The following is a 22,631-nucleotide window of genomic DNA, read 5'->3' as shown; positions in this document are numbered from 1 at the left end:
GTGAAAATGAAGGCAGAAATCATTTTCCGTGGTCAAGGCTGAAAATTTCGGTCAACAGGAAATCAATTTCCGGAAAATAATATTTTCCGTGACAGCCAAACACAGAATTTTCCAGAAATTGATTTCCGAAATTGGTTTGAAGTCGATTCAAACACACCCTTAGTAGAAAGTAGAATCTTACACTGTTCCATCGAATTTTAGGGTCTGGTTTGGTTTTAGTTCTAGTCTAGGCTAGTCTAGCAAATGCAAATGTCTTCACTCTCTAAGCCGAGAATTTGTATCCTGAAGACCCGGTTCAGTGATACGTGACCGGTCCGAGCTTCATAAACAAACTGGCTTGCATTTTCTGCTGGTTTTGGCGAAGGACATGAGAGTCCAGTCTTCCTTAGCTTCCAGGGCTTCACCTGCAATCAGAAACCTACCCGAAGAAGCTTGGAATAAGCACAAACTTCAGAGGGATTCTCCATCAAAGGTTAAATCCAAAGGACTCACTAACTTTGAAGCTCCTTCAAGAGGTAACCCTTCTCCACTAAACTCTCAGTTCAGAAACCCCAACTTAGTTTCCATTTCAAAGACTCCCATTTCAGCTCATAAACGCAAATTGAGTATTAAACCAATTGATCACCAATACATTTCTCAAGTTCTTTCGAGAAAAGACTGGTTTTTGTTGCTAAACCACGAGGTCAAGGTGGGGAGGATCGTTTTGAATCCTCAGTTTGTGGTGAGTCTCTTGCAAAACCAAGAAAACCCATTACACCCTTTGAAATTTTATATCTGGGTTTCGAATATCGACCCCTCATTTGCAAAGAATCATGCTGTTCGGGGTGTTCTAGCTAAGACCCTTTATCGGAATGGTCCGGTTGTTTTGTCTGTTGAATTGCTTCAGGATATTAGGAATTCTGGTTTCCGGGTTTCGGAAGACCTGCTTGTTATATTGATTGGTGGTTGGGGGAGATTGGGATTGGCGAAATATTGTGCTGAAGTCTTTGGCCAAATTTCGTTTTTGGGTCTTAGTCCAACCACAAGGTTGTATAATGCTGTGATAGATGCATTGGTGAAATCCAATTCACTTGACTTGGCATATTTGAAATTCCAACAGATGACGGCTGATAATTGCAACCCAGATAGGTTCACATATAATATTCTAATTAATGGGGTTTGCAAGATTGGTGTTGTAGATGAGGCGCTTCGTTTGGTTAAACAGATGGAAGTCTTAGGATATTCACCGAATGTGTTCACGTATACCATATTGATTGATGGGTTCTGTAATGCAAAAAGGGTTGATGAAGCTTTCAGGCTTATAGACATGATGAAGGAGAGGAATGTGAGTCCAAGTGATGCTACTATTAGATCATTGGTTCATGGGGTGTTTCGCTGTGTAGCTCCTAATAAGGCTTTTGAGTTGTTATCAAGATTTGTCGAGAGGGAGCTGGTCTTGTCCAAGTTAGCTTATGATACTATACTGTATTGCCTCTCAAATAAATCTATGGCAGGAGAGGCTGCCATGTTTTTAAGAAGTTGTGGGGCAAAAGGTTATTTGCCTGACAGTTCATTGTTTAATATCACAATGGCTTGTCTGATAAAGGGTTTAGATTTGAATGAGACATGTGAGATATTTAGAAGTTTCATAGAGCGAGGTGTGAAGCCAGGGTTTAATACTTATCTTGCACTAATTGAAGCTACATACAAGGCCGGAAGAAGTGACGAGGGGAATTGTTTTTTGGATCAAATGGTCAAGAATGGACTTGTATCCAATGTCTTTTGTTATAATATGGTTATCAATTGCTTTTGTAAAGAAAATAAGATGGAGAGGGCATCTGAGACTCTCAGAGACATGCAGCACAGGGGAATTGCTCCTAACATTGTCACTTTCAATACCCTTATTAGTGGGTATTGCAGGGATGGAGACATGTGTAAGGCACGTGAACTTATGGTGATGCTTTTAGAACATGGATACAAACCTGATATCTTCACATTTAATTCAATAATAGATGGCCTTTGTCGAGTACACCAGATTGGGGATGCTTTTGCTTGTTTCACTGAAATGGTTGAGTGGGGTGTCACTCCAAATGCTGTCACATATAATATACTGATCCGCTCTTTGTGTATCATTGGGGATGTCACCAGATCAATTAAACTTTTAAGAAAGATGCAAGCCAATGGAATAGACCCAGACACTTTCTCGGTCAATGCTCTTATTCAAAGTTTTTGCAGGCTAAATAAGCTTGAGAAAGCTGAGAAGCTTTTTAATTCCATGATGACAATAGGTTTAAATCCTGATAACTATACATACAGTACTATGATTAAGGCATTTTGTGAATGTGGGAGAGTGGATGAAGCTAAGGAGATGTTCCACTCCATGGAAGCGAATGGTTGTCTTCCTGATTCTTATACATGTAACTTAATGTTGGAAACTCTGGTTCGGCTAGCCCACTTTGAAGAAGCTCGAAATTTGGTAAAGATGTGTAGTGAAATGGGAATCTCTTTGAAATCCAATCCTAACTTGTAGGTCAGGGTTGTTATGGTTCATTAGTCCATGTTGCTTTGTTGAGATGTGGCTGTGATGGCATATGCATCTGTAAAGCTTTGGGCTGCTGTCGGTCTTATTGTATTGGTGGAATTAAGTGCAGAGAAGGTACGCAGCAAGACGCTCAATTTTTGCCTCTTCAAATTCTTTCATATTTCTATTATGATGGGTTGCACTTGTCTCCAGTAAGATATGAATGTTGAGTGGTTGAATGATGTCTTTAAGCAAATTTGTGTTCATGTATTGAACTTTAAGTTCCATTATTCTGGCATTCTTTCTGTGCTGTTATTATTATCAATAATTTTTTTACCTTAAATTAAATTGTGATATCCTTTTTTTTTTCTTTTTTTTTTTTCCAGTGTATGTGGGAGTGGGGGGGATACCATGTTCTGATTTGGGTTATGCTCTTACCTTTCTGATAGTAAGGGGGGTTAAGGGATGGTGAATCAGTTTGACTTATGTGTTTTATCTGTTATTCATGCATTGACATTAGCGGGCTGTTAAATTAAAAAAGTAAAGAAAAAAAGGAATCACTGGAGGTATTAAAGTATTTGCTCAATGAACAAATAGTAACTTTCATTACGCTGGTGCTAAAATTGGAATTGTGTCTGTCTTCTTGGTTATCCTGATGCTATTATTTGTTCAAAAAGCCGTCTGTTTGTGTTTTACTCAATTGAAATAGAGTGATATTTTTGACTAGCACTCCTTCCAAGCAGATAGGATGTTGGTATACTAATATTATCACAATTCAATGTGGCTGTACGTTTGCCTAATTAAACCTGTTTTATCAATATTTGTTGGAATTTGGTTGTCAGCTGTATTTGGATCACAATCCGGTTTCTATATTGATTTTGTGTTTCTGCTTAGCATCAGATCAATAAAAATCATCCAAGGAATGTATTAACTGAGTCTCCTGTTTCTCTTATGCAGCTTAAATCTGGTTGTTTTGGCGTTGGCTGAAACAATTGTGAATTGTTTCCCAGTCTGGTGACATTGGATCAGAGGAGGAAATAGGTGGCCAGAAGATTACCTTTGGACATCAGTGTGTGCCTCTCTCCCAATTTATCTGCTCATGTCTAATGCTTGTGACTATCAAAGGAAAGAGCTCAAAATGGACAGTACTGTTTGGGGTAGTGAGAGACATGTTACCCTATTTGGCCCCATATAGAAGCAGAAAAATGAAGTAGTTTTGATAAAATCTATGGCAGGCAATTGGAGTAGTGCTTTGTCAAGTGAATTTCAGGTGCTCAGACGACTGGCCAAAATGCAACCTAATTCATTGACTTTCACATGCAGTTGGGATTATCCCTTTTTTCTAACGGCATTTTGAAACATGTTTGCTTGATTATTTGTAAATTTATATTTAGGAATTAATGGAAGCACAAATTCCATATGTTCACAAATCACAGTTGCATCTATAATTTTTGCATTGATGCCACTTATCATGTCTATCAATGCCGCCCTTTTCAAATCTACACTTACCATTCTCCTAGTTTCTATACTTATTCATTGCAAGCTTCTGGATTTGTGCCAATGCATATACTCTTCTGTTTTTGGTTCTAACTTTAATGGTTGATGGAGATAATCAAGTGAGGGTGGTGATGAAAGTATGATATACACTGATGCAGAAAATTGTTTCGGACCTATGTGGCTAAATGACCTAAAAAGTGTTCTTCTTACGTGAACATTGGCGTAACTGAATGCTCTCTATTGCTTAAGCTTAGTGTCATTAGACAGGGTGTTGTGGAAAAATGAGGAAGTTTTATGATTAGCCACCCTGTTTCAAGCCATGAGTCAATGACACTTGGTCCTATAGAATTCTTGAAAATAATGCTGGTAACATGATTCACAATGCCTTGTTACTCATTTACGGCAACTTGTCACTTCTTCATACAATTATAATGCTTCTGTAGAGCTGTGCACACTATTAATTAAGCCATGAACAAAATTCCAACTCCCACATTAATGGAAAGTTGGTTTCACTTGTTGAGGAAGCTTGAAACTAGAGAACTCTTTAGGTTTGATTTTTGACACTCAAAAGAGAAAGTTCTAGGTAAGTAATAGTTGGTTACTTGCATTCCAACTGTTCTCTCCCACATAGTAGTCTTCCTTACTCCCAAGTTTACTCAAAATGAAGAAAAAACACCAAGTTGTTCTCTTTTTCAATGCAATTCGCCATTCTTCCGTTATCCTTGCCCTTTTCCTTTCAAAAAGAGCTCCTTTAATTTTTATTTGTACAAGGTGACAATATCAAAGTACATTACTAATATTTTGGTTGTACCTGTTTGTGGGCCAAGCTAAATCGTCCACAAAGTAGGTCATTCTAGAAATTTAATTGGCATGGTAGTTCACAAACTAATCATAACTTAAGGTAGGTAACACTACATTAGTATATAATAGTTGATCCACACATCCCTATAATTTATCCTCTAACATTGCCCTTTTCCTTTCAAAAAGAGCTCCTTTAATTTTTATTTGTACAAGGTGACAATATCAGAGTACATTACTAATATTTTGGTTGTACCTGTTTGTGGGCCAAGCTAAATCGTCCACAAAGCATTAGAAATTAGGTGGGTCATTCTAGAAATTTAATTTTTTTTACAAACTAAACATAACTTAAGGTTGGTACGTAACACTGCATTGGTATATAATAGTTGATCCACACATCCCTATAATTTATCCTCCTACGTCTCAAATTGCCTATAAGCTACTGTCATGGCAATCTCAATAGTGACCGTGAGACTCTGGCTATTCGCTGTGGCTCTTACCTATGTTTCTGTTCTTTACGGCAACTTAGGTATGCAACAAAGAAACATAGATTTCTCAACCTATATATAGTTTTCAGTTAAGATGATAATGAACTTTTGCACCTATTCATGTCAGGGAAGGCAGATGAAGCACCTCAAGATCATGATCCGGCTCAAATTGTTGCCAAAGCATTGCTATGTTTCAATGAAAAATATGTACGCAAAACTTTCATTTATATGCACACGCTATTACTCATCATGGTGCAAAAATTGTGACACATATTTGTAGGAAATTTCTCACTTGTTATTTTGGTATTGTTTTGTTTGATTCCATTTGGACAAAAATCTCAGGTTTACATTAGTTGTGAAGAATCTCAAAGACTCAGTGAGAGCGGAAAACTCAACGTGCCACCTCAAAAGACCGATGAATACTGCAGTGGACCGTGCCTGACTGAAACAAACCTAGTGCTAAACTGCATTGAAAACATTTTAGATAATTTTAAGTTTTACAATAAGGCCACAATACAGGATGTTAGAGATACAGTTAAGGCAGCATGTGGCAATGGCCCAGAAAGAGGTAGCCTGTAAATGAAGACATTTTTTTTCTTTTGGTTATTGTCAAAACTCCAATGTTGTAATCTGCCTTTGCATTAATTTTGCAGGTAATTTTGATGTAGCCGAGCATATTAAAGCTGAAACAAGCAATGCACACAAGGCCGTGAATCAAATTCTATATGGGCTTGGATTGATGATCGTGGGGCATGGTTTATTGCCTTAAGCTGTGTACTATAATATGAATCACTTCACGGGCTATGTTTTCTGGCTTTGATATGTCATATATGTAATAGCTAATAGTATGTCGGTGTAATGCACGAAGTAACTAAAAATGATATACAAATTTCTAATAAAAAGTTTCAGTAATCCTTTCTTAATTTTTTGATAAACAAAGTTTCAGTATTCTAGTTGAAAGTGGATGATAAAAAAAAAGTTACTTCTAGTTAGTCTGCAAAGAGCATAACTATAATATTGAGTCACAAAATGATTTTCTTCTTCTTTCTTTTAATGAATAAGAATATATTAAGAAGAAAAGAGAGGGTCACAATCCACCTCTAATTTATGAAATAAGAACTCAAAAAGGAAGAGAGAAGATGAAGATAGGCTCATACCAATTACAAAAGACCGCCCAATGATTGAAATTGAAGTCGTAAAATGAAATTATGTTGTACCATTTGTAATGTTTATATTGAGGGGGTCTGACCTTTATATGGGCCTCTAGTTGACCATGATTCCTGTGATTTGCTTCTCCTCCTTCCTTAATGGTTGGAATAATATATGGTCTTGACAGTTGGTGGAAATTTTGGGATACGTTCCTACTTCCTATTATATTTATATTCATAGGTGATTATGGGTTAGTGGTGAGCTTAACGTACTCTTTTTAGTTCTGTGAATTAAGCTTTCTATCCCCAGAGTTTGAAGTGAGATGGACAACCCTTTATCGACGATCATAATGAAGATAGTCAACCTTAGATATTATTCATCAAACTTGATTGGGTCTCTTTCCTTGTTTCTCCTTTTCAAGTATATGATTTAAGGACCTTAGTCCTATTATTTATAGAGTCATATGCTAGGGACACAACAAAAGTTCACAATATTTCTAAATTAGTATTTAAAAAAAAAAAAAATTAAAAGTCCAAATTATGGTGAGCCCATATGTGAGATGGTAGGCTATTTTAGAAATATTGTGAAATTATTGTGCCCATTTTTATTGACTTATATTAGGGTTCAATTAACAGGAGTATTTGAAGAGAATAATTATGGTTGAATTTTTCTATTGCAATTGATCAATTGTTTATGAGAAGTCACACATGAGTATCTTAAAAAAGTATTTATATAATTGTTTTTTGTTGCTTTCCAATTTAGTAGGAATGATATACGAATACACTAGTTAACAAAAGCACTATTAAAGCACTCATATTACTATTAGTCAGTCTATAATAGTAACACTAGTTAACAAAAGCACTCATATTAGTGATTCTATAGTAGTATAAGGGGTAAATTTTGCACATCTAATAACTCCAAAAATTACCCACATTAATCTATCTAATGACTCCAAAAATCACCCACATTAATCTATGTAAACTTGTGTAAAATAAAATGTGAGTTATAGTAAGCGAGTAAATTTATTTTTTAACAGAGTTTAGTTACAAAATTAGTTATGACCTTAGACTACAACATTACTTGATAAAATAAATATTACTACATATTTTGAGAATCTAATGGTTAAAATGCATGTTCTTTACACTCTTAATACACATATTAAAATTTATGTCAATTGGATATTATTTACTTTATGATTTATAAGCTTATATTTTATGCGTAATTTTAAACTACAAAACTTATAATTTAAAAAAATTTATTGATGACATAATTGTTGATCTTTAATTTTTTTTTTATTATAAATTTTATAAGCATAGAAGGTATAAAAAGAAGATGTAATCTAATGATGGATTTATCAAAATTCACCTTCAGAAAAAATATATTAATTAAAGTTATAACCTTAAGTTACAACTAATTTTGTAATTAAACATTGTTCATTATTTTTTAATACTTCTTTACTTATATATACACAAAGAGAGATCATCTAGGAGAGTAATAAAAATTTAATAAGAAAACATTTTAATGAAATATTACAGAATAGATAATATAACTGGGTGTTTTTTTTTAATAGTTATCAAAAAAAAAAACTCGTACTAAAATAGAATGAAAATTTTGCACATGCAAATTGCCTTGTACATCATTACCGAATTTCCTACAACACTCTTAACATTATCTAAAACTATAAAAAGTCAGAAAAAACTATAGTGGGCTGTGGATAAGAATTAAGAAGACGATGCAAGAAAGTCGAGTTGTCTTTACCAAAAAAAGGAAAGTCGAGTTGTTGCGTTGCGTGCGGTTACACCGCGTGACATCTCGGACATGTTGTAATGTCGTCATGTCGTGTCCCTTTTTTTTCGCTTGCAACCTTTTTTTTTTTTTTTTTTTGTTTATAAAAATGTGTCATTTGCACGTGCAAGCTTTATAAACTTTAATTAAATTTAGACCAATTCAATTCTGGCCTGGATTTCCAAGAATCCGATTCTCTCCGGCGAAATTAATTCTAATCTCCGGTAAGAGATTTATATTCTCTATAATATCAAAAATTCTCTTCGTCCCCAATTTTTATATAATAAACGCTTTAATTAGTTATTGAACCTAAAAAACTAACGAAAATTAATTGAATGCTTTTGTACCAAGTTCTTTGTGGGAAATGAAATTGGAGAGAAGATGAAGGGAATGTCGAGAAAGGTTGGGAAGTACGAGGTTGGGAGAACCATCGGCGAGGGAACCTTCGCTAAGGTTAAGTTTGCGAGGAACACGGAGACCGGAGAGAGCGTGGCCGTCAAAGTTTTGGCTAAGTCCACCATTCTTGAACACAAAATGGTTGATCAGGTAATCTTTTAACTGTTTCCTAAATTTCATTCAAAACAGGTTTGTTTTTATATTATTATTATATGTGAAGTTTTTATGTGTATGTGTGCGTGTTTCGTTGTAAGCGTTTTCGGATTGAATAAGAATAGTTTTTGGTTGATTACCGAATTGTTGATGTTTCCAAATTCTTAGCTTAGTTTTTGTGTGTGTGTGTGTGTGAATGTTATTGAATTCATGAGACTGAGGTCTGGTTTGTGAGTTTAAGTTTGCTGGATCAAGGTGGCATTTGGCTGTAACAAGTTGGTTTGATTTGGAACTAAAATACTTAGGTATTTGATGATAATCCTGCATATATTGGTGGAAATTATCGAGTTTTTGGGCTTTTGGGAATTGAAAATGAATCTGATTTTTGGTTTTTGGATTAAAAATTTCATGTTCCTTATGGTATGAAATTTACACAAAATGAAACATCTGAAATTGGGATATCAATTTCAATCCAAGGGCACAAGTCCAATTAGATAAAGCCAGCCAGACATATTTGCGCACTTTGTGTGAAAACATGGGGCAGAACTAGTTGAAATGCGTGATAAATTCTCTTTCTACTTTGTACAATGAGGTTTAATAAAGACTTAAAATTCCCTATAAAATATTCTGCTTGATTTCTTTTTGTTTGGACGGAAAATTTTGTATTACATTTATGCAACACCAGCGTCAGTATTGACAGGCGGTATCATCTCAATATTTTCTGCCATTCTGGACAATTTCCTGATATTACTATGTTTTCCACTCACATTTGTACTAAGGTCCTCTATTCCACAAGTATTTTTCTTCTTCTTTGGTTTTATAAATCTATTCCAGTACTCATTGTTGTGCTGGGGAATGCTCATGAAGATCACTCTGTTCAATGTTATCTCAGTCTTATGATGCTGAAAATATATGGTCTTAGGTAGAATATGGATATCCATCTTCTTGCTACCTGTTTTACATTCCTGTGGTTCCATTTGGTGCATTTCCTCTTACAATTTGCCCTAAGTAATGGCCAAGAATACTAAGCAGTAGTTAAACATTGCAAGAATTGATGCAGAAACTTCATCTAACTAAACAAAATATTTGCCCCTTACATGAATACCATTTTCCCCTCCACCATACTAAACTCAATGTGCTTTAAGTATGTCTTTGTATTGTTGAAAATGGTGATGATGGAGCTGATTCTCACTTTTCCTTCCTGTGTAAATGATTTGGCTAAACTCTTTTTGAGCTGGGTTTCAGATTAAAAGAGAGATATCCATAATGAAGATTGTCCGGCATCCCAATATAGTAAGGCTGCATGAGGTATGCTTACACTCTTAAAATATAATACCTATTGCTATAATGACTTTCTTCTCATGTGAATTAATATTTTCAATGGTATTAATGACGCTCGCTTTTCTCTTCCCCTCATATTCCTGTTCAATTTCAAGGTTTTGGCTAGCCAGACAAAGATATATATAGTTCTTGAGTTTGTAACTGGAGGAGAGCTGTTCGATAAAATTGTAAGGTTTCTCTTGTCCTTATGTTCATGGGAATGCCAAAGTCAATATGATTTCTAGGTTTCTTGATAAATTTTGAAGCAAGACTATTCTTGTAAGAACAAGACATTGAGGCCTCCAATTTACTAATTAGCTAATAGACTACTTTCCTTTTGCAGAACCTTTTGTGCAAGAAAGTTTAATCTTTATACTTGATTTTGAAATACAGGTTCACCAGCCAAAGCTTCCTGAAAATGAATGTAGGCGATACTTTCAACAGCTTATAGATGCAGTTGCTCATTGTCATAGTAAGGGTGTGTACCATAGAGACCTGAAGGTGCGATTAGCGTGTGTTTTCTTCTGTTTGATTGTAATTTCAAGACATCATTTCTGGTCCTGACTATATTGTTATCCTTTTCCTTGCGAGGCACAGCCTGAAAACCTTCTTCTTGATGCATCTTGTAATCTGAAGGTTTCGGACTTTGGACTGAGTGCATTGCCTCAACAAGTGAGCTTGTTTGCATTAAATAATCCAGAGAGTTTTAACTATTCTTAATTTTTCTTAATCACAACTCTCTCTCTCGTTTATATCTATGAGCAGGGGGTTGGTCTTCTTTACACAACATGTGGAACCCCGAATTATGTTGCACCTGAGGTATTCAATATCATGATTATGCAGTCAACATTGGATCTCTTATGCTTTGCTATTTCATTGGAACCTTCGCAAATTGGTTTTATTTGACTTAGGCCAATGTATTTTTAAATGTTATCCCCTTTCATTTTTAACACTTTTGGATGCTAGACAACTTCTATTACTGAGGTGCATGTGTTTACCGAATAATTTTGTAATGTCTTGCTAAAATCCGTGTTAAAAATTTTGGCTTAACTTTCTAAAAGAGGACTTATAATGGGTAAAACCTCCACATTTTGCGAAAGATTCTCAAAACTTAAATCTGGAGATATTTTTAAAATCTCAAGATTGTGTCTATCCCCGAAATTTGAAATTATTCATTTTTTCCTGTATTTTTGAAGAATCATGTGATTTTTTAATTATATTAAACTTTCTGAAATAAATGCCCTTACTTTCTTGTCTCTGGAATGATGGAGCTATTAGGTTACTGGTTTTGAACTTTTTATCAATTGTTAAATAAGAAAACTTTACTCATGAGTCAAAGATGTTTCTTGTTTCACTTATCAAAAAAAAGATGTTTTCTGTTTCATCAGTATGAGACAACGACAAATTATGTTGCTTGGTGTATATTTACTTGGAGTTGGAAATTTTCTATCACGTAAACATCAAAAGCTGATAAGAAGCTCAGAAACATTCTTTCACCTTGCTGAATCAGGTTGAGGGAGAGTGGTGAAATTCATCGATTGTTATACTTTGTATCTGAAATTTCTTTCTCCTTGATGTTTTACCTGAATTATGTGAATTGTTCAACTTATTCCATTTAAACTTCATGCTCTACTTCTCTTAATGGATCTCTCTTTGCTTAGAAGTATCTCTTTCAACACAGATTATTAAATTACAATAACCTTGGTATCTATTGAACTTCATATGATTGTGGCTCGTGATAAGTTAATGTGGCATTGTGGTAACTTTTGGAAATTTCTAGCTTTATTTTTGTCAGAAATGAGTTGTTTGTGTTTCCCAGACTTTAGGTAATCCTATTATGGGAAAAAAAAATATTCTTTGTTTCTTTTTGGATGACAGAAATCACATGCTCATTTTTTAGATATTTTTTAAATGCTTACACTGACTAATTGCCTAACAGGTGCTCAGTAACCAGGGTTATGATGGTGCAGCTGCTGATGTGTGGTCATGTGGAGTCATCCTCTATGTTCTAATGGCTGGTTATCTTCCTTTTAATGAGACAGACCTTCCAACTCTGTACAAAAAGGTTTGCTGCTATCATTATACTTTTTGATTCGTTCGATAGACTACGGATTTTGTTAGTGATCTATGCTTATGAATTCAACATATTTTTAAAAGTCTTCATTTTCTTAAATACTAAATTCTTCATGTACAAGTATGTTGCAAGGACTGTCTTTTCCCCACCTCTTTTCGACTTTACTGGTAGTCTGGTACTTATATTGTAGTCTTGATGTTCTAGGAGGTTGCATTATCATATGTATCCAATATAGACACACTACAACTATGACTTCTCATTTATAGGGTTAGCTTCAAAAACCATCTATTTATCCTTTTGGGTAAATTTCTCCACCAATCTCTTATTTTAAATTGCTACTCCATCCCCAAAGGTTTTTATTCATGTAACATATATACCCTTACCCTCATGTGCTGTTAAAAATTGTAACAAACCACTGTTTACCAAATTAGATTAAAATTCAAAGCAAATTTATATGATGATTATTAACCAGACTAATTAGATGATAAGGAAAAGCTTAAATAAAAAATTAAATTATTTAACATAAGTAAACTCAGCCATTGCAAGAGAGGGAGAACCACAGTTCGAAAGGTTTAGTTTTTTTTTTTTTTTGATAAGTAATAAGATATATTGATAAAAAAGGAACACCCTAGTGCACAGGGAGTGAACAAGGGAAAGGAAATCAAATACAAAAATTGCAAGAGTCTAGGAAATCAATAAAAGAAGGGAAAGATTTATTTTGCAAAGCAAACAACCAATCCCTTAAAGTTCTAAAAAAGAGAAGCTTGAGGTCTGGAATAGATCTCTCAGTATTTTCAAAACATCTACTATTCCTCTCCCACCAAAGACACCACAATAAGCAATGAGGAATGATAGACCAACTATAACCATTTCGATAACGACCAAAGCTGCCTTGCCAACACTGTAACAGCCCCAAAACAGTGTGCGGCATAACCCAAGTTACTCCAAAAAGACCCAAAACCATAGACCATAGATCCGTAGCAAAAGGACAATGAAGGAATAGATGGTCAACCGATTCACCATTTCTCTTACACATGTAGCACCAATCCAAAATCCACACCTTCCTTTTACGTAAATTATCAATCATCAAGCATTTCCCTAAGGCAGCAGTCCAAACAAAGAAAGCTACTCTAGAGGGAATCTTCTGCTTCCAAATACTTTTCCAAGGAAACCCATAGAAAGCGGTGCCAGCTAAAATTCTATAATAATCACTAACCAAGAAACCCTTAACTTTGCTAGGAATCCAACACATTTTATCCTCACCTAGCCCCCTTATAGGAGAACCATAAATGGCTTCCATGACGTCAAACATAGCCTCTAGATCCTGAGCATGCACACCCCTAACGAATCTCACATCCCAAAAGAGGACACCATTGGTGGACATCATAAGCTCAGCCACACTGGCATCCTTATTCCTGCAAAATCTGAACAAGTCCGAAAGGATTAGTTTTATGATGTTTAAGTTAGTTATATGAAAAAGTTGTTCATATACATGTTTTTGATTATTCCATCCACATAGTGTAAGCTATTAGCAGTGTCAGGGACAAAATATTGTTTCTTAAAACAGGAGGTAAGTCCCTAACATTACCCAAACCTCAAGATTGGTTAGTGTAATTTATCCTATTCTTTTTTTACTCCCATGAACAATGAGGAAACTTTCTCCGGGGACTGAATGTGAGTTGCATAACAATTAGTAGTTCAAATGGATGATTGGCAGCTTTTAACTAACTGCTCTTGTGGCTGATGTGTAGATAAATGCAGCAGAATTCTCTTGTCCATATTGGTTTCCTCTTGAGGTGAATTCATTGATACATAAAATACTCAATCCCAATCCTAAAGAAGTAAGTATTTTGTTTTGCTATCTGCATATCCTAAAACTGCAAGCATTTTGTTTCTCTATACGCAGATCATAGAATTGGTTTTGTTATTTACTCATATACAATCATAATGCATGCTTTATTTAGCAAGTCCATTGGGTCCCAACTGCTTCGAATGATCTGAATTACTTGATAAGTATGACTTAGAATTACCTTTGGTATCTACGAGATGATGAATTTCATTTCTAACCTGCTTTCCTAATCAGTTAGGTGGTGATTATATTTTGCACTTGAGTTAGGTGATTGGTCAGATCTACTTCATGGAAAAACAATAATAATATCTTATAATACCAATCCTCTTTAAAGAGCTAATATTTATTGCTAGTTTCTCGTTCCCTGCTTGTAACTTCAGGAACAAATGCAGGGCGTATAGCATACAAACAAAAGGACAGATTTCATTGTTATCATATATATATAACCTTGTATGAGTAATCTCATACTTGGGGTTTTACGAATTGTAATTCCATTGCGTTTATAGAGTCATTGCCATTTTGTATATAAGTTTTTCTTCTTGTAATTTTTTAGGCTTCTTTGTGTCCTCTATACATGAAATAATCTTTCTTTTATAAACCTATCCTTACCTTTCAATATATATAGATATAAATTAGTATGGTGTTGATGAAGAGTATTGCCACTTTAAGTTATTTATAAACTAAAAAATTAAGGAAATTCAGACAGTGGTTTTGAGATATATGTCATTCTGGTTGTGATTCATGAGGACTTAGTTACAAATAGTTGGACATAAGGGCCCTACCATATTGACCTTGTAAGCTGCAATAGTAACCAATAGAGAAAGCAATTGAGTGGTATATTCTGGTCTTAAGGAAAGAAAGATAAACTTCTCATTATTCTTAATGATAAAACTTACCAAAGGTAGCATAACATGACAATCAGGGCATTTGTTAGAATAGATTGGGATCTAAGGTTCAATTTTATAACATTAAATAAAAGTTCTTTACATAACCAACAGAAGCTTAAGGACCTCTGTTATGCTCTTCTTTGCTTTCTGTAACTAGTTCCCATTTTTAATGCAGCGTATTCGGATTGAAGGAATAAAAAAAGATCCCTGGTTTCGGAATCACTATGTTCCTCCAGTGCACAGAGAAGATGAGGAAGTAAATTTGGATGATGTTTGTGCAGTTTTTGATGACATTGAGGTTGGCTGTTATTTCTTTCGTGCTATGTATGATTGTCTTTCTTGTTTAATTAAGAAATTTTCTAATGAATGCTTAGAGAGTTCTGTGTTTTGCAATGTCACCATTAAATCATTTATACTAGTTTACCAAGTTCAGTGTATTTAAACCTTAACTTTTTCTTGTGTAGACCATTTTTCTACGGCATATTTTATGCGCCTGAATTGTTTTCTAATTATGTTCAGTGACTATTGGTATATTGCAGAACAACTATGTTGCTGAGCAGTCAGAAAATCATGAAGGGGGTCCTTTGATAATGAATGCATTTGAGATGATTACCTTATCACAGGGATTGAATTTATCTGCATTGTTTGACAGAGGACAGGTAGAGTTATCTACTATTCCCCAAGTCCATAAATGTCTTTGGAGCCAGCATATGGAAATTAATATGTCGAAATCTTAAATCGAGTGTTGCTGATTTCTGATCTGTCTATATTGTATTATTTTACGTTGAAGTGTGATCAATTTCCTCTGTATTTTGCTAAATTATTTGTAGTTAATATATAGCCCTTTTATTACTCACACGAACTAGTTAAAATTTAGCTGTTTGATGTTTTGGTTGTCCAAAATGTTCAATGTATCACATGATGGCTGGTGTGATTTTACACCACCTATCAGTGTATGAAGCAGAATGGTAATGGTTTTTACATTTTTGCTCGTTCTTTTTTTTTTTTTTTTTTTTTTGGGTATATTATTGCTGTTCCCTCTTTATCATGTTTAGGGGCACCAATTTTGAAAAATGAGACCTGTGGCAGATTATTACTAGATTAGAACTGTAGAAAAGATAATATTTTGGGTTCAATAGGTTGTAAATTGAATGAGTTTAAGATAATTTATTTCTAAATATATTTGACAAAGTTAAGAACTATACATTTTCAATTCAAAAATTTGTTCATGAAGCAGGCCTAAGTTAAAATAATTGCGTAATGTATTCAATAACAACCAGCAAAAAATCAGGGAGTAGTCATGGGCTAAAATAATGTCATAAAATTCGTAGGCACAAAACTTTTGACGTACGTTTGTTTACTTTATTTCTGGAACTGTTTTAGTATTTTTTCTTGATTGTTTTCCTTTTAATAGTTCATGTGGTGTGGAATTTTAGAGGTGCCTCTTTCAGAACTTTCTTGTTCTCTGGCAGGATTATGTGAAGCGGCAAACTCGTTTCGTGTCCCGCAAACCAGCAAATGTTATCATTTCAACAATGGAAGCTGTTGCAGGATCAATGAGTCTCAAAGTCCATAGACGTGATTACAAGGTACGACTTATCTTTCATATAAATGCACTGCTGAAGTGCACCTTCACTTCATCTGCATCTCTGCTACCAGTTCCATCACAACCATATTAATTAGCCTCTTGTTCAAGATACTGTTCTTGCTTGTCATAAACTTTGTCACAAATGGTCGTCACATTCATTTGGCTCTGTTTATTGTATATTATCAGCCTCTTGTATCATATTAATCAGCCTCTTGTTCAAGATATTGTATATTCTCATGCTTTTCTATAATAAAGTCTTCAAACATGTTCCGTTTCTTGTATCATATGTTGTTGACAAACTGATGTCTAATTAATATTTAGGGGTTATGCATATATTTTGCTGATTGGTTTTCCTGCCTTAGTATTTGAATGAGAAATACCAATGTATAAAATTTAACCCATACTGCTAACCGTAGTTTCATTGACTTTTTTATTTTTATTTTTCATTTATTTATTTATAAAAGAGTTTAATGCCTTTTAACTTTTTTATTAAAATATTTTCCCCACAGATAAGACTTGAAGGAATATCTGCGAATAAGGCTGGTCAATTTGCAGTGGTCCTGGAGGTAACCTCTTAGATTTGGTTACTGCACACTGTTTCACTCCCCAACACCCCCCCCCCCCCCCCAAAAAAAAAAAAAAAAAAAAAAATGGGAAAAGGAAAAAAGTTTCTTGGTAGTAATGCCTTGGTTACAGTCTAGGTTACTACTGTTTACAAGGCAGCTTTATCTTTCATGTATAGGTTTTTGAAGTTGCACCATCCCTTTTCATGGTAGATGCTCGAAAGGCTGCTGGCGATACTCTTGAATATCACAAGGTTAGCTTCTACAGATAATAAATTCATGTCTGATTCCAGGAAATCTGTCCCTTTTATCATTGGTTATTATGCTCTATCAGACCTTATTTTTAATGTGATTACAGGCTATCATGTCTCTACTCTTGATCTCAATCACATTTGGGGGCTTTTTATTGCCCCTTTAGTGCCTTTGCCTACCTTAGTTCTTGTTGGTGCAGATATTTGTCTTTATTGCATCTGACTAAACCTTCTTAGCCATCTTGCTTAGTTGTTTCTCTGTTGTTTTTTTTTTTTTTTGGTTGGGGGTTTTTTTTGGGGGGGGGGGGTGGTGGAGGATGGTAAGTTGCATAATAGTGACTCAATATAATAACATACATATCTTTTACTATCCTTGCGTTTCTGCCATCTATCAATTTCAACATCCTCAGCTTGGTTAGGCTTAAATAATCAATTTCATGTTTCTTGGTGTCATTTATTACACAATTAGCATCACTCATGGTGCAAAACTTGGTTTCAACTTCAGTGCATTCTTGTCCTGTTTTTTTCATGAATTACACAGTAGCTGGCATACAACCTTCTGTATATCTATCAACTATCGTGACATCTTTCTTGTGAGCTCTTTGCAGTTCTACAAGAATTTCTGTGCCAAACTAGACAATATCATTTGGAAAGCATCGGAGGGTCATGGCTAATTCTAGTCTGCTTAGAATAAAGACTTGCTGATCCAGTTCCATGGATGTGATGCATATCAGTAAGCAGATCAACAGAGAGAGGCTATTCCCTCTTAGGGCAAAAAATCTACTACAAACATGAAAATATTTCTTGAAAAGAGCTACTACACAAGTATAATCCTTAATTAATAATGGTTTCTTGTTAGTTTAGAAATCAAAGTATATTGTATTGCAAAATAAGAGGACACCAATAAGTTACAGAGTTTCTTTTCCCAGTGATTCACCCTGGGAGATTTATGACCTTCTTATTTAGAGGCTTTATGTAAATCAAGAAGTTTGTCTGTACTTGTTTTTGGAAAGAGAGAAAAAGTTTCTACGGATGTATGATTATATGTAAATCAGAAAGTTCGTATTTACCTAGTTGTTCTCTTTGGTTCTTGCTTTTGTTGTAAATGTGGTTTTTGGTAATTGGGTGCATAATAACACTAGTCATAACAAGAGTTCTTTATACAGTAAAACAGCACAAACAGAACGCGTCTTGATTTTCCTTCTAGCTACCACAATCACCGAGCATCCCCTGCCAAATCTCATGGGTCACTTTGCAGTTGGATCTTGGCCAAGTTTTGTAGTCATGAAGAGTCTCAATCAAAGAGCCAAGACAAAAAAACAAAAAACAAAACAGTCCACAGTCATGCTACTTCTCTATCAAAACTTTATATGCAAAGTAGGGCTCTGTTTGGATTTTTTTTTTCATCATTCTTCACTCAATTTTCATCACTTATCATTCATCACTTAAAATACCCCAACTCTCTACACCCCACCCGTTTGGACACTATTTCAGTTTTCATCACTTAAATTTTTTTTTTTACTTTTTGTGGGACCCATACTTGAGCAATTGGTCAGAGATTGTTGTTAGCCTACTTGCCTCACCCTCATTTCCCACCATTTTCTTCCCTGCTCATTTCATTTTGCCACCACCACAGTCACAGTTTAACACAAAAACTCCATTCACAAATTAACCAAAACTCCATACACCATAGTTACAAAAACTCCATTTACAGTTTCCTAAACTCCATACACCACCAAATAAAAAAAAAAAAAAAAAAAAAGAACTATCTAGAAATAACAAGACCCAAATAGAATTGTTTCCAACGGAGCTGTTCTCAACACCGACAACAGAGCTTCCAAATTGAAGAACGAGCTTCCAGATCGAATTGTTTCCAACGGAGATCCATCGTTGCTGTGGATGCCGATTTTGATGCTTTGGCCAGATCAAAGAACGAGTACGATAGCAGCGATGAGGAGAACGAGTGCGTGGTGAAGCTTTTCGACATGTGATCGAAGATCGACGCCGATGATCTCTCAGCTTTTCTCGTCAATATATCAGTGAGTATGAGCTTTTTAGTGTGGGTATGAGCTTTTCGGTGTGAGTGGTCGACGTGGGTATGAGCTTTTCGATGTGAACGGTCGATGAGTATGAGCTTTTTGCTTTAAAGAAGAACAGATAAAGAAAAAAAAAAAGTGTGACTGGTGGGAGAGAGAAGGGAAAGCTGACATGACAAGACGAGTGGGACCCAGTATGTAGTTTTAATTACAAAAATGCTATTGAAAACTGAGTTATGGAAACTGAAAACACCTCAAATGTGTTTTCAGTTTTTATAACTCATCACTCAAAAATCAGATAATTGAGTAATGGAAACAAAAACTGGAAACAACTGAAAACAAAAACCAAACGGACTTCTCAATTATGGGTCCCACCATCTTTGAGTTATGAAGGATGAAAACAGAGTTATGAAGGATGAAAACAGAGTTATAAGTTATGGAAATCATAAATCCAAACAGCCCCTAAACTTCTCCATTAAAATAAATACAATGAGGAACATATTCATCAAAAAAAAAAAAAAAACAAAACAAAACAATGAGGCACATCTCTTTTGTTTTCTTCTCTTTTTATTTGTTTGATTGGTAGAGAAGAGGCGCCTTGCTGAATTTACCCTAAAGAAATTCATGGTGTTTCTCAGTATCTTTATGAGTATTTTGGTTGAAGTTGAAATATGGTGCTTCAATTGGTTACGAGCTTTTCTTCATAACAAGTGGTTTCTGCCATTTTTGCTAACCCTTGAGTGGGGTTGGTGCAAATTTCTTAATGATTCATTTGGATTAAGGAGATGGATTTGGATTTCTAAATTTTAGTTTAAATTTATTGAATAGAATAAGAAATGACAAAATTCTCTTATATCGATGAAATTTATGAATAAATTTATGTTTAATTAATACATGGATATACAAGATAAAATTTCTATTCTAGTATAATCTAAGTATTATGTATATAAAACTCTTTTCTAGAGACTTGAACATCAGCCCTTACCCCCCACACTCCTCAAACATTTATACTTGCGGTAGTATTAATACGTGGATTTGAAATGATTATCACATATTTTTTTAAGCAAAATCTCCAAATTTAATAGTCTTAACTCATCATGTGTTATTAAATTTATATCATCTAATTTATTAACCATTCCATTTATGCTTCGAATCCTTGATTTTAGTTCTTCAAATTCAAACACATCCTAAAGTACAATATTAGAATTCATGAGGATTTGAACTGGTTCTCCAGTTCTCCTTGTGAGAATAGAGACTACCACTATGAAGAAATTATAGTAATAAAGAAAAGTACTGAATAGGTCTGTACGCTTGCTTGTGGTGAGTACAAAGTCACGTGGAGGTTTCTCGAAAAAAAAAAAAAAAAAAGTCACGTGGAGAAGTAGCTCTTCTTTGGAGGAGTCCAAAGTCGCACGGACAACTACCTTCAATGAAGTTTCATTGGCAACTTCACTCTTTAACATTTTACCAAAAAAAAAAAACTTCACTCTTTAACAAAATAAATACTAAAAACAGTAAATTTGCAGCTCTTAATTGCCAATAATTACTACAAACAGTCTCAACACAAATTAGCACTACAATCATTCAAGTACTGAGTAATATCATTTGGGGAGAGAGAGAAAGAGAGAGGACTATTTTGTCCAAATAGTGACAAACCAACCGGGGGTCTGTAACTCTAGCAGTACTATAGCTCCTATATACACGGCAATGTCCTCATCAGATTAGGCTATAAACTTTCTAGGCTTCTTGTTTTTTTGGCCAGAGCTTTCAAGGTTGGAAATACTTATCTTTACATTTGCATTTCCATGAGAGAAGATAATAACTCTCATCTCGCTGAAATGATGCTTGGAATTCTTTTCTATGGTGTGGAGATGTAACTAAAGCAGCACTGCAGGGCTTGCAACTCAAGCACTTGTTAACACACCGAGGAGGTTTTGAACCCAACACCAATTTCTTTTGCTTCACACCCTCATGATCACTATCTCTTAGTAACATTGACCCATCTGCCAATGGATCACAACAAAGCAAAAATAGTTAAAAAAAAAAAAAAAAAAAAAAAAAAAAACACAGTAAGGCTTAGCTCTGCGAATATATCATAATTAAGCTGTGACATAAAATGCAAGACACAAAACACTCTATATAGGTACTTTACCAGTGCTTAAAAGGGTTTAAATTTCCTGTGTTTACCTGATTTGGAAGGAAAGAATGTGAGAGAAAAGAAAAGTATCACAATGACTGCAATCCTTAGCCCATTAAGCTCATTTCCTGATGGAGCCATCAATCCTTTCTTCATGTAAACAGAAAAGAACATGAAAATTTGCAGTGAGGTGTGGGAGTATGTTTGTGAAGAGAAGAGAGGGTGTTGATTGCAAGTGCAACCGAGGTGATGGGTTGTATTGTTTTGTTCACTAATACAAGGCATCATGGTCCCTGGGGGGTCCCAATAGAATAACTTGGTTTTGAGTTTTTATTGGAGCTACAGTGGCTCTGACTTATAGGTTTTTCAGTGTGAAATGTGAATGACAGTGGTCACAGTTATTTTCATCTTTTGCTGGCTGAATTGACATTCCCTGGTCACCTTTTCTAATTATTGGATTACTCTTTTTTTGTCATCATACAAGGTGAGGCTACAGTTAGTAACAGTACACTTGTTTAAGCATTTCTTTTTAAAAATTTTTGAATTTGTTCTGAGAACAAGTCCAAAGGACACCAAAGTGGGCACCTAAAATTTTCAAACCCATTTTTTTTCTTTTGTATTGGGATGGGTCCAAGTGATGTGTAATGGAGGAGAGTGTGAATTTTCCATGAAAAATTCAGTGGCTATAGCAAACTCTTTGTTTTAATCATCCCCTTGATTTCTGTTTGTAAGTTAGTTTCATGGCCACGAGTCCACGACCTCTTGGCTCTTTGCAATGTCTTCTGATCTATGATAAACTATTACATTAAGGTGTTTGAGTTTTAGTTATTCCTTATTATTAGTTTTTTTTTTTTTTTTTAATTATGAGATAGTTTAATTTATTTAAAAATAAACAAATTGTATAAAAAATATAATTGTATCTAAAAAAATTATGATTAGTCAAATAAATAATATAAACTTCAAATAACTCTAAACAAATGAGTATGCCAAGAGTCTTGTAGTTTAATTGGTTGGCACATTTTGATATTTTTCATCGAGACATTTGAAGTTCAAATCCCACCTCCCTAACTATTGAATTATTACCAAGAAATAGCACTAAGTGTTTTTGCTAAATAATTGTAAGATTAGAATATTAATGAATACTACTATATGTGTAAATT

General features: G+C 34.6%; 4 protein-coding genes across 4 annotated transcripts; 3 read left to right on the top strand and 1 right to left on the bottom strand.

Moving 5' to 3' along the window:
• The first annotated feature begins 255 nt into the window (after positions 1–255).
• Positions 256–3,930, top strand: LOC115977070 (putative pentatricopeptide repeat-containing protein At3g16890, mitochondrial). The gene is made up of 2 exons (XM_031098716.1): positions 256–2,635; positions 3,458–3,930. Exon 1 carries the CDS (start codon positions 368–370, stop codon positions 2,507–2,509), a length of 2,142 nt encoding a protein of 713 aa, XP_030954576.1. The 5' UTR covers positions 256–367; the 3' UTR covers positions 2,510–2,635; positions 3,458–3,930.
• A 1,274-nt stretch (positions 3,931–5,204) lies between these two features.
• LOC115977072 lies at positions 5,205–6,206 on the top strand. Its single transcript, XM_031098718.1, has 4 exons — positions 5,205–5,324; positions 5,411–5,490; positions 5,626–5,851; positions 5,937–6,206. The coding sequence occupies exons 1-4, from the start codon at positions 5,243–5,245 to the stop codon at positions 6,050–6,052; spliced, it is 504 nt and encodes a 167-aa protein (XP_030954578.1). The 5' UTR covers positions 5,205–5,242; the 3' UTR covers positions 6,053–6,206.
• Positions 6,207–8,183: 1,977 nt separating this feature from the next.
• LOC115977071 (CBL-interacting serine/threonine-protein kinase 24-like) lies at positions 8,184–18,389 on the top strand. The gene is made up of 15 exons (XM_031098717.1): positions 8,184–8,441; positions 8,569–8,763; positions 10,012–10,074; positions 10,203–10,274; positions 10,480–10,587; positions 10,684–10,758; positions 10,852–10,905; positions 12,026–12,151; positions 13,912–14,001; positions 15,072–15,194; positions 15,436–15,555; positions 16,369–16,485; positions 16,994–17,050; positions 17,227–17,301; positions 17,907–18,389. Exons 2-15 carry the CDS (start codon positions 8,599–8,601, stop codon positions 17,970–17,972), a joined length of 1,311 nt encoding a protein of 436 aa, XP_030954577.1. The 5' UTR covers positions 8,184–8,441; positions 8,569–8,598; the 3' UTR covers positions 17,973–18,389.
• Positions 18,390–20,838: 2,449 nt separating this feature from the next.
• Positions 20,839–21,769, bottom strand: LOC115956975 (EPIDERMAL PATTERNING FACTOR-like protein 5). The gene is made up of 2 exons (XM_031075233.1): positions 21,522–21,769; positions 20,839–21,337 (listed from the first exon to the last, which is right to left on the bottom strand). Exons 1-2 carry the CDS (start codon positions 21,757–21,759, stop codon positions 21,102–21,104), a joined length of 474 nt encoding a protein of 157 aa, XP_030931093.1. The 5' UTR covers positions 21,760–21,769; the 3' UTR covers positions 20,839–21,101.
• Between the last annotated feature and the right edge of the window lie 862 nt (positions 21,770–22,631).

Source organism: Quercus lobata, chromosome 2 (assembly GCF_001633185.2).
Source record: "Quercus lobata isolate SW786 chromosome 2, ValleyOak3.0 Primary Assembly, whole genome shotgun sequence".
NCBI classification, from domain to species: Eukaryota; Viridiplantae; Streptophyta; class Magnoliopsida; order Fagales; family Fagaceae; genus Quercus; species Quercus lobata.
Note: the sequence above shows the minus strand (reverse complement) of the source record. Positions and strands in the feature narration are given on the sequence as shown.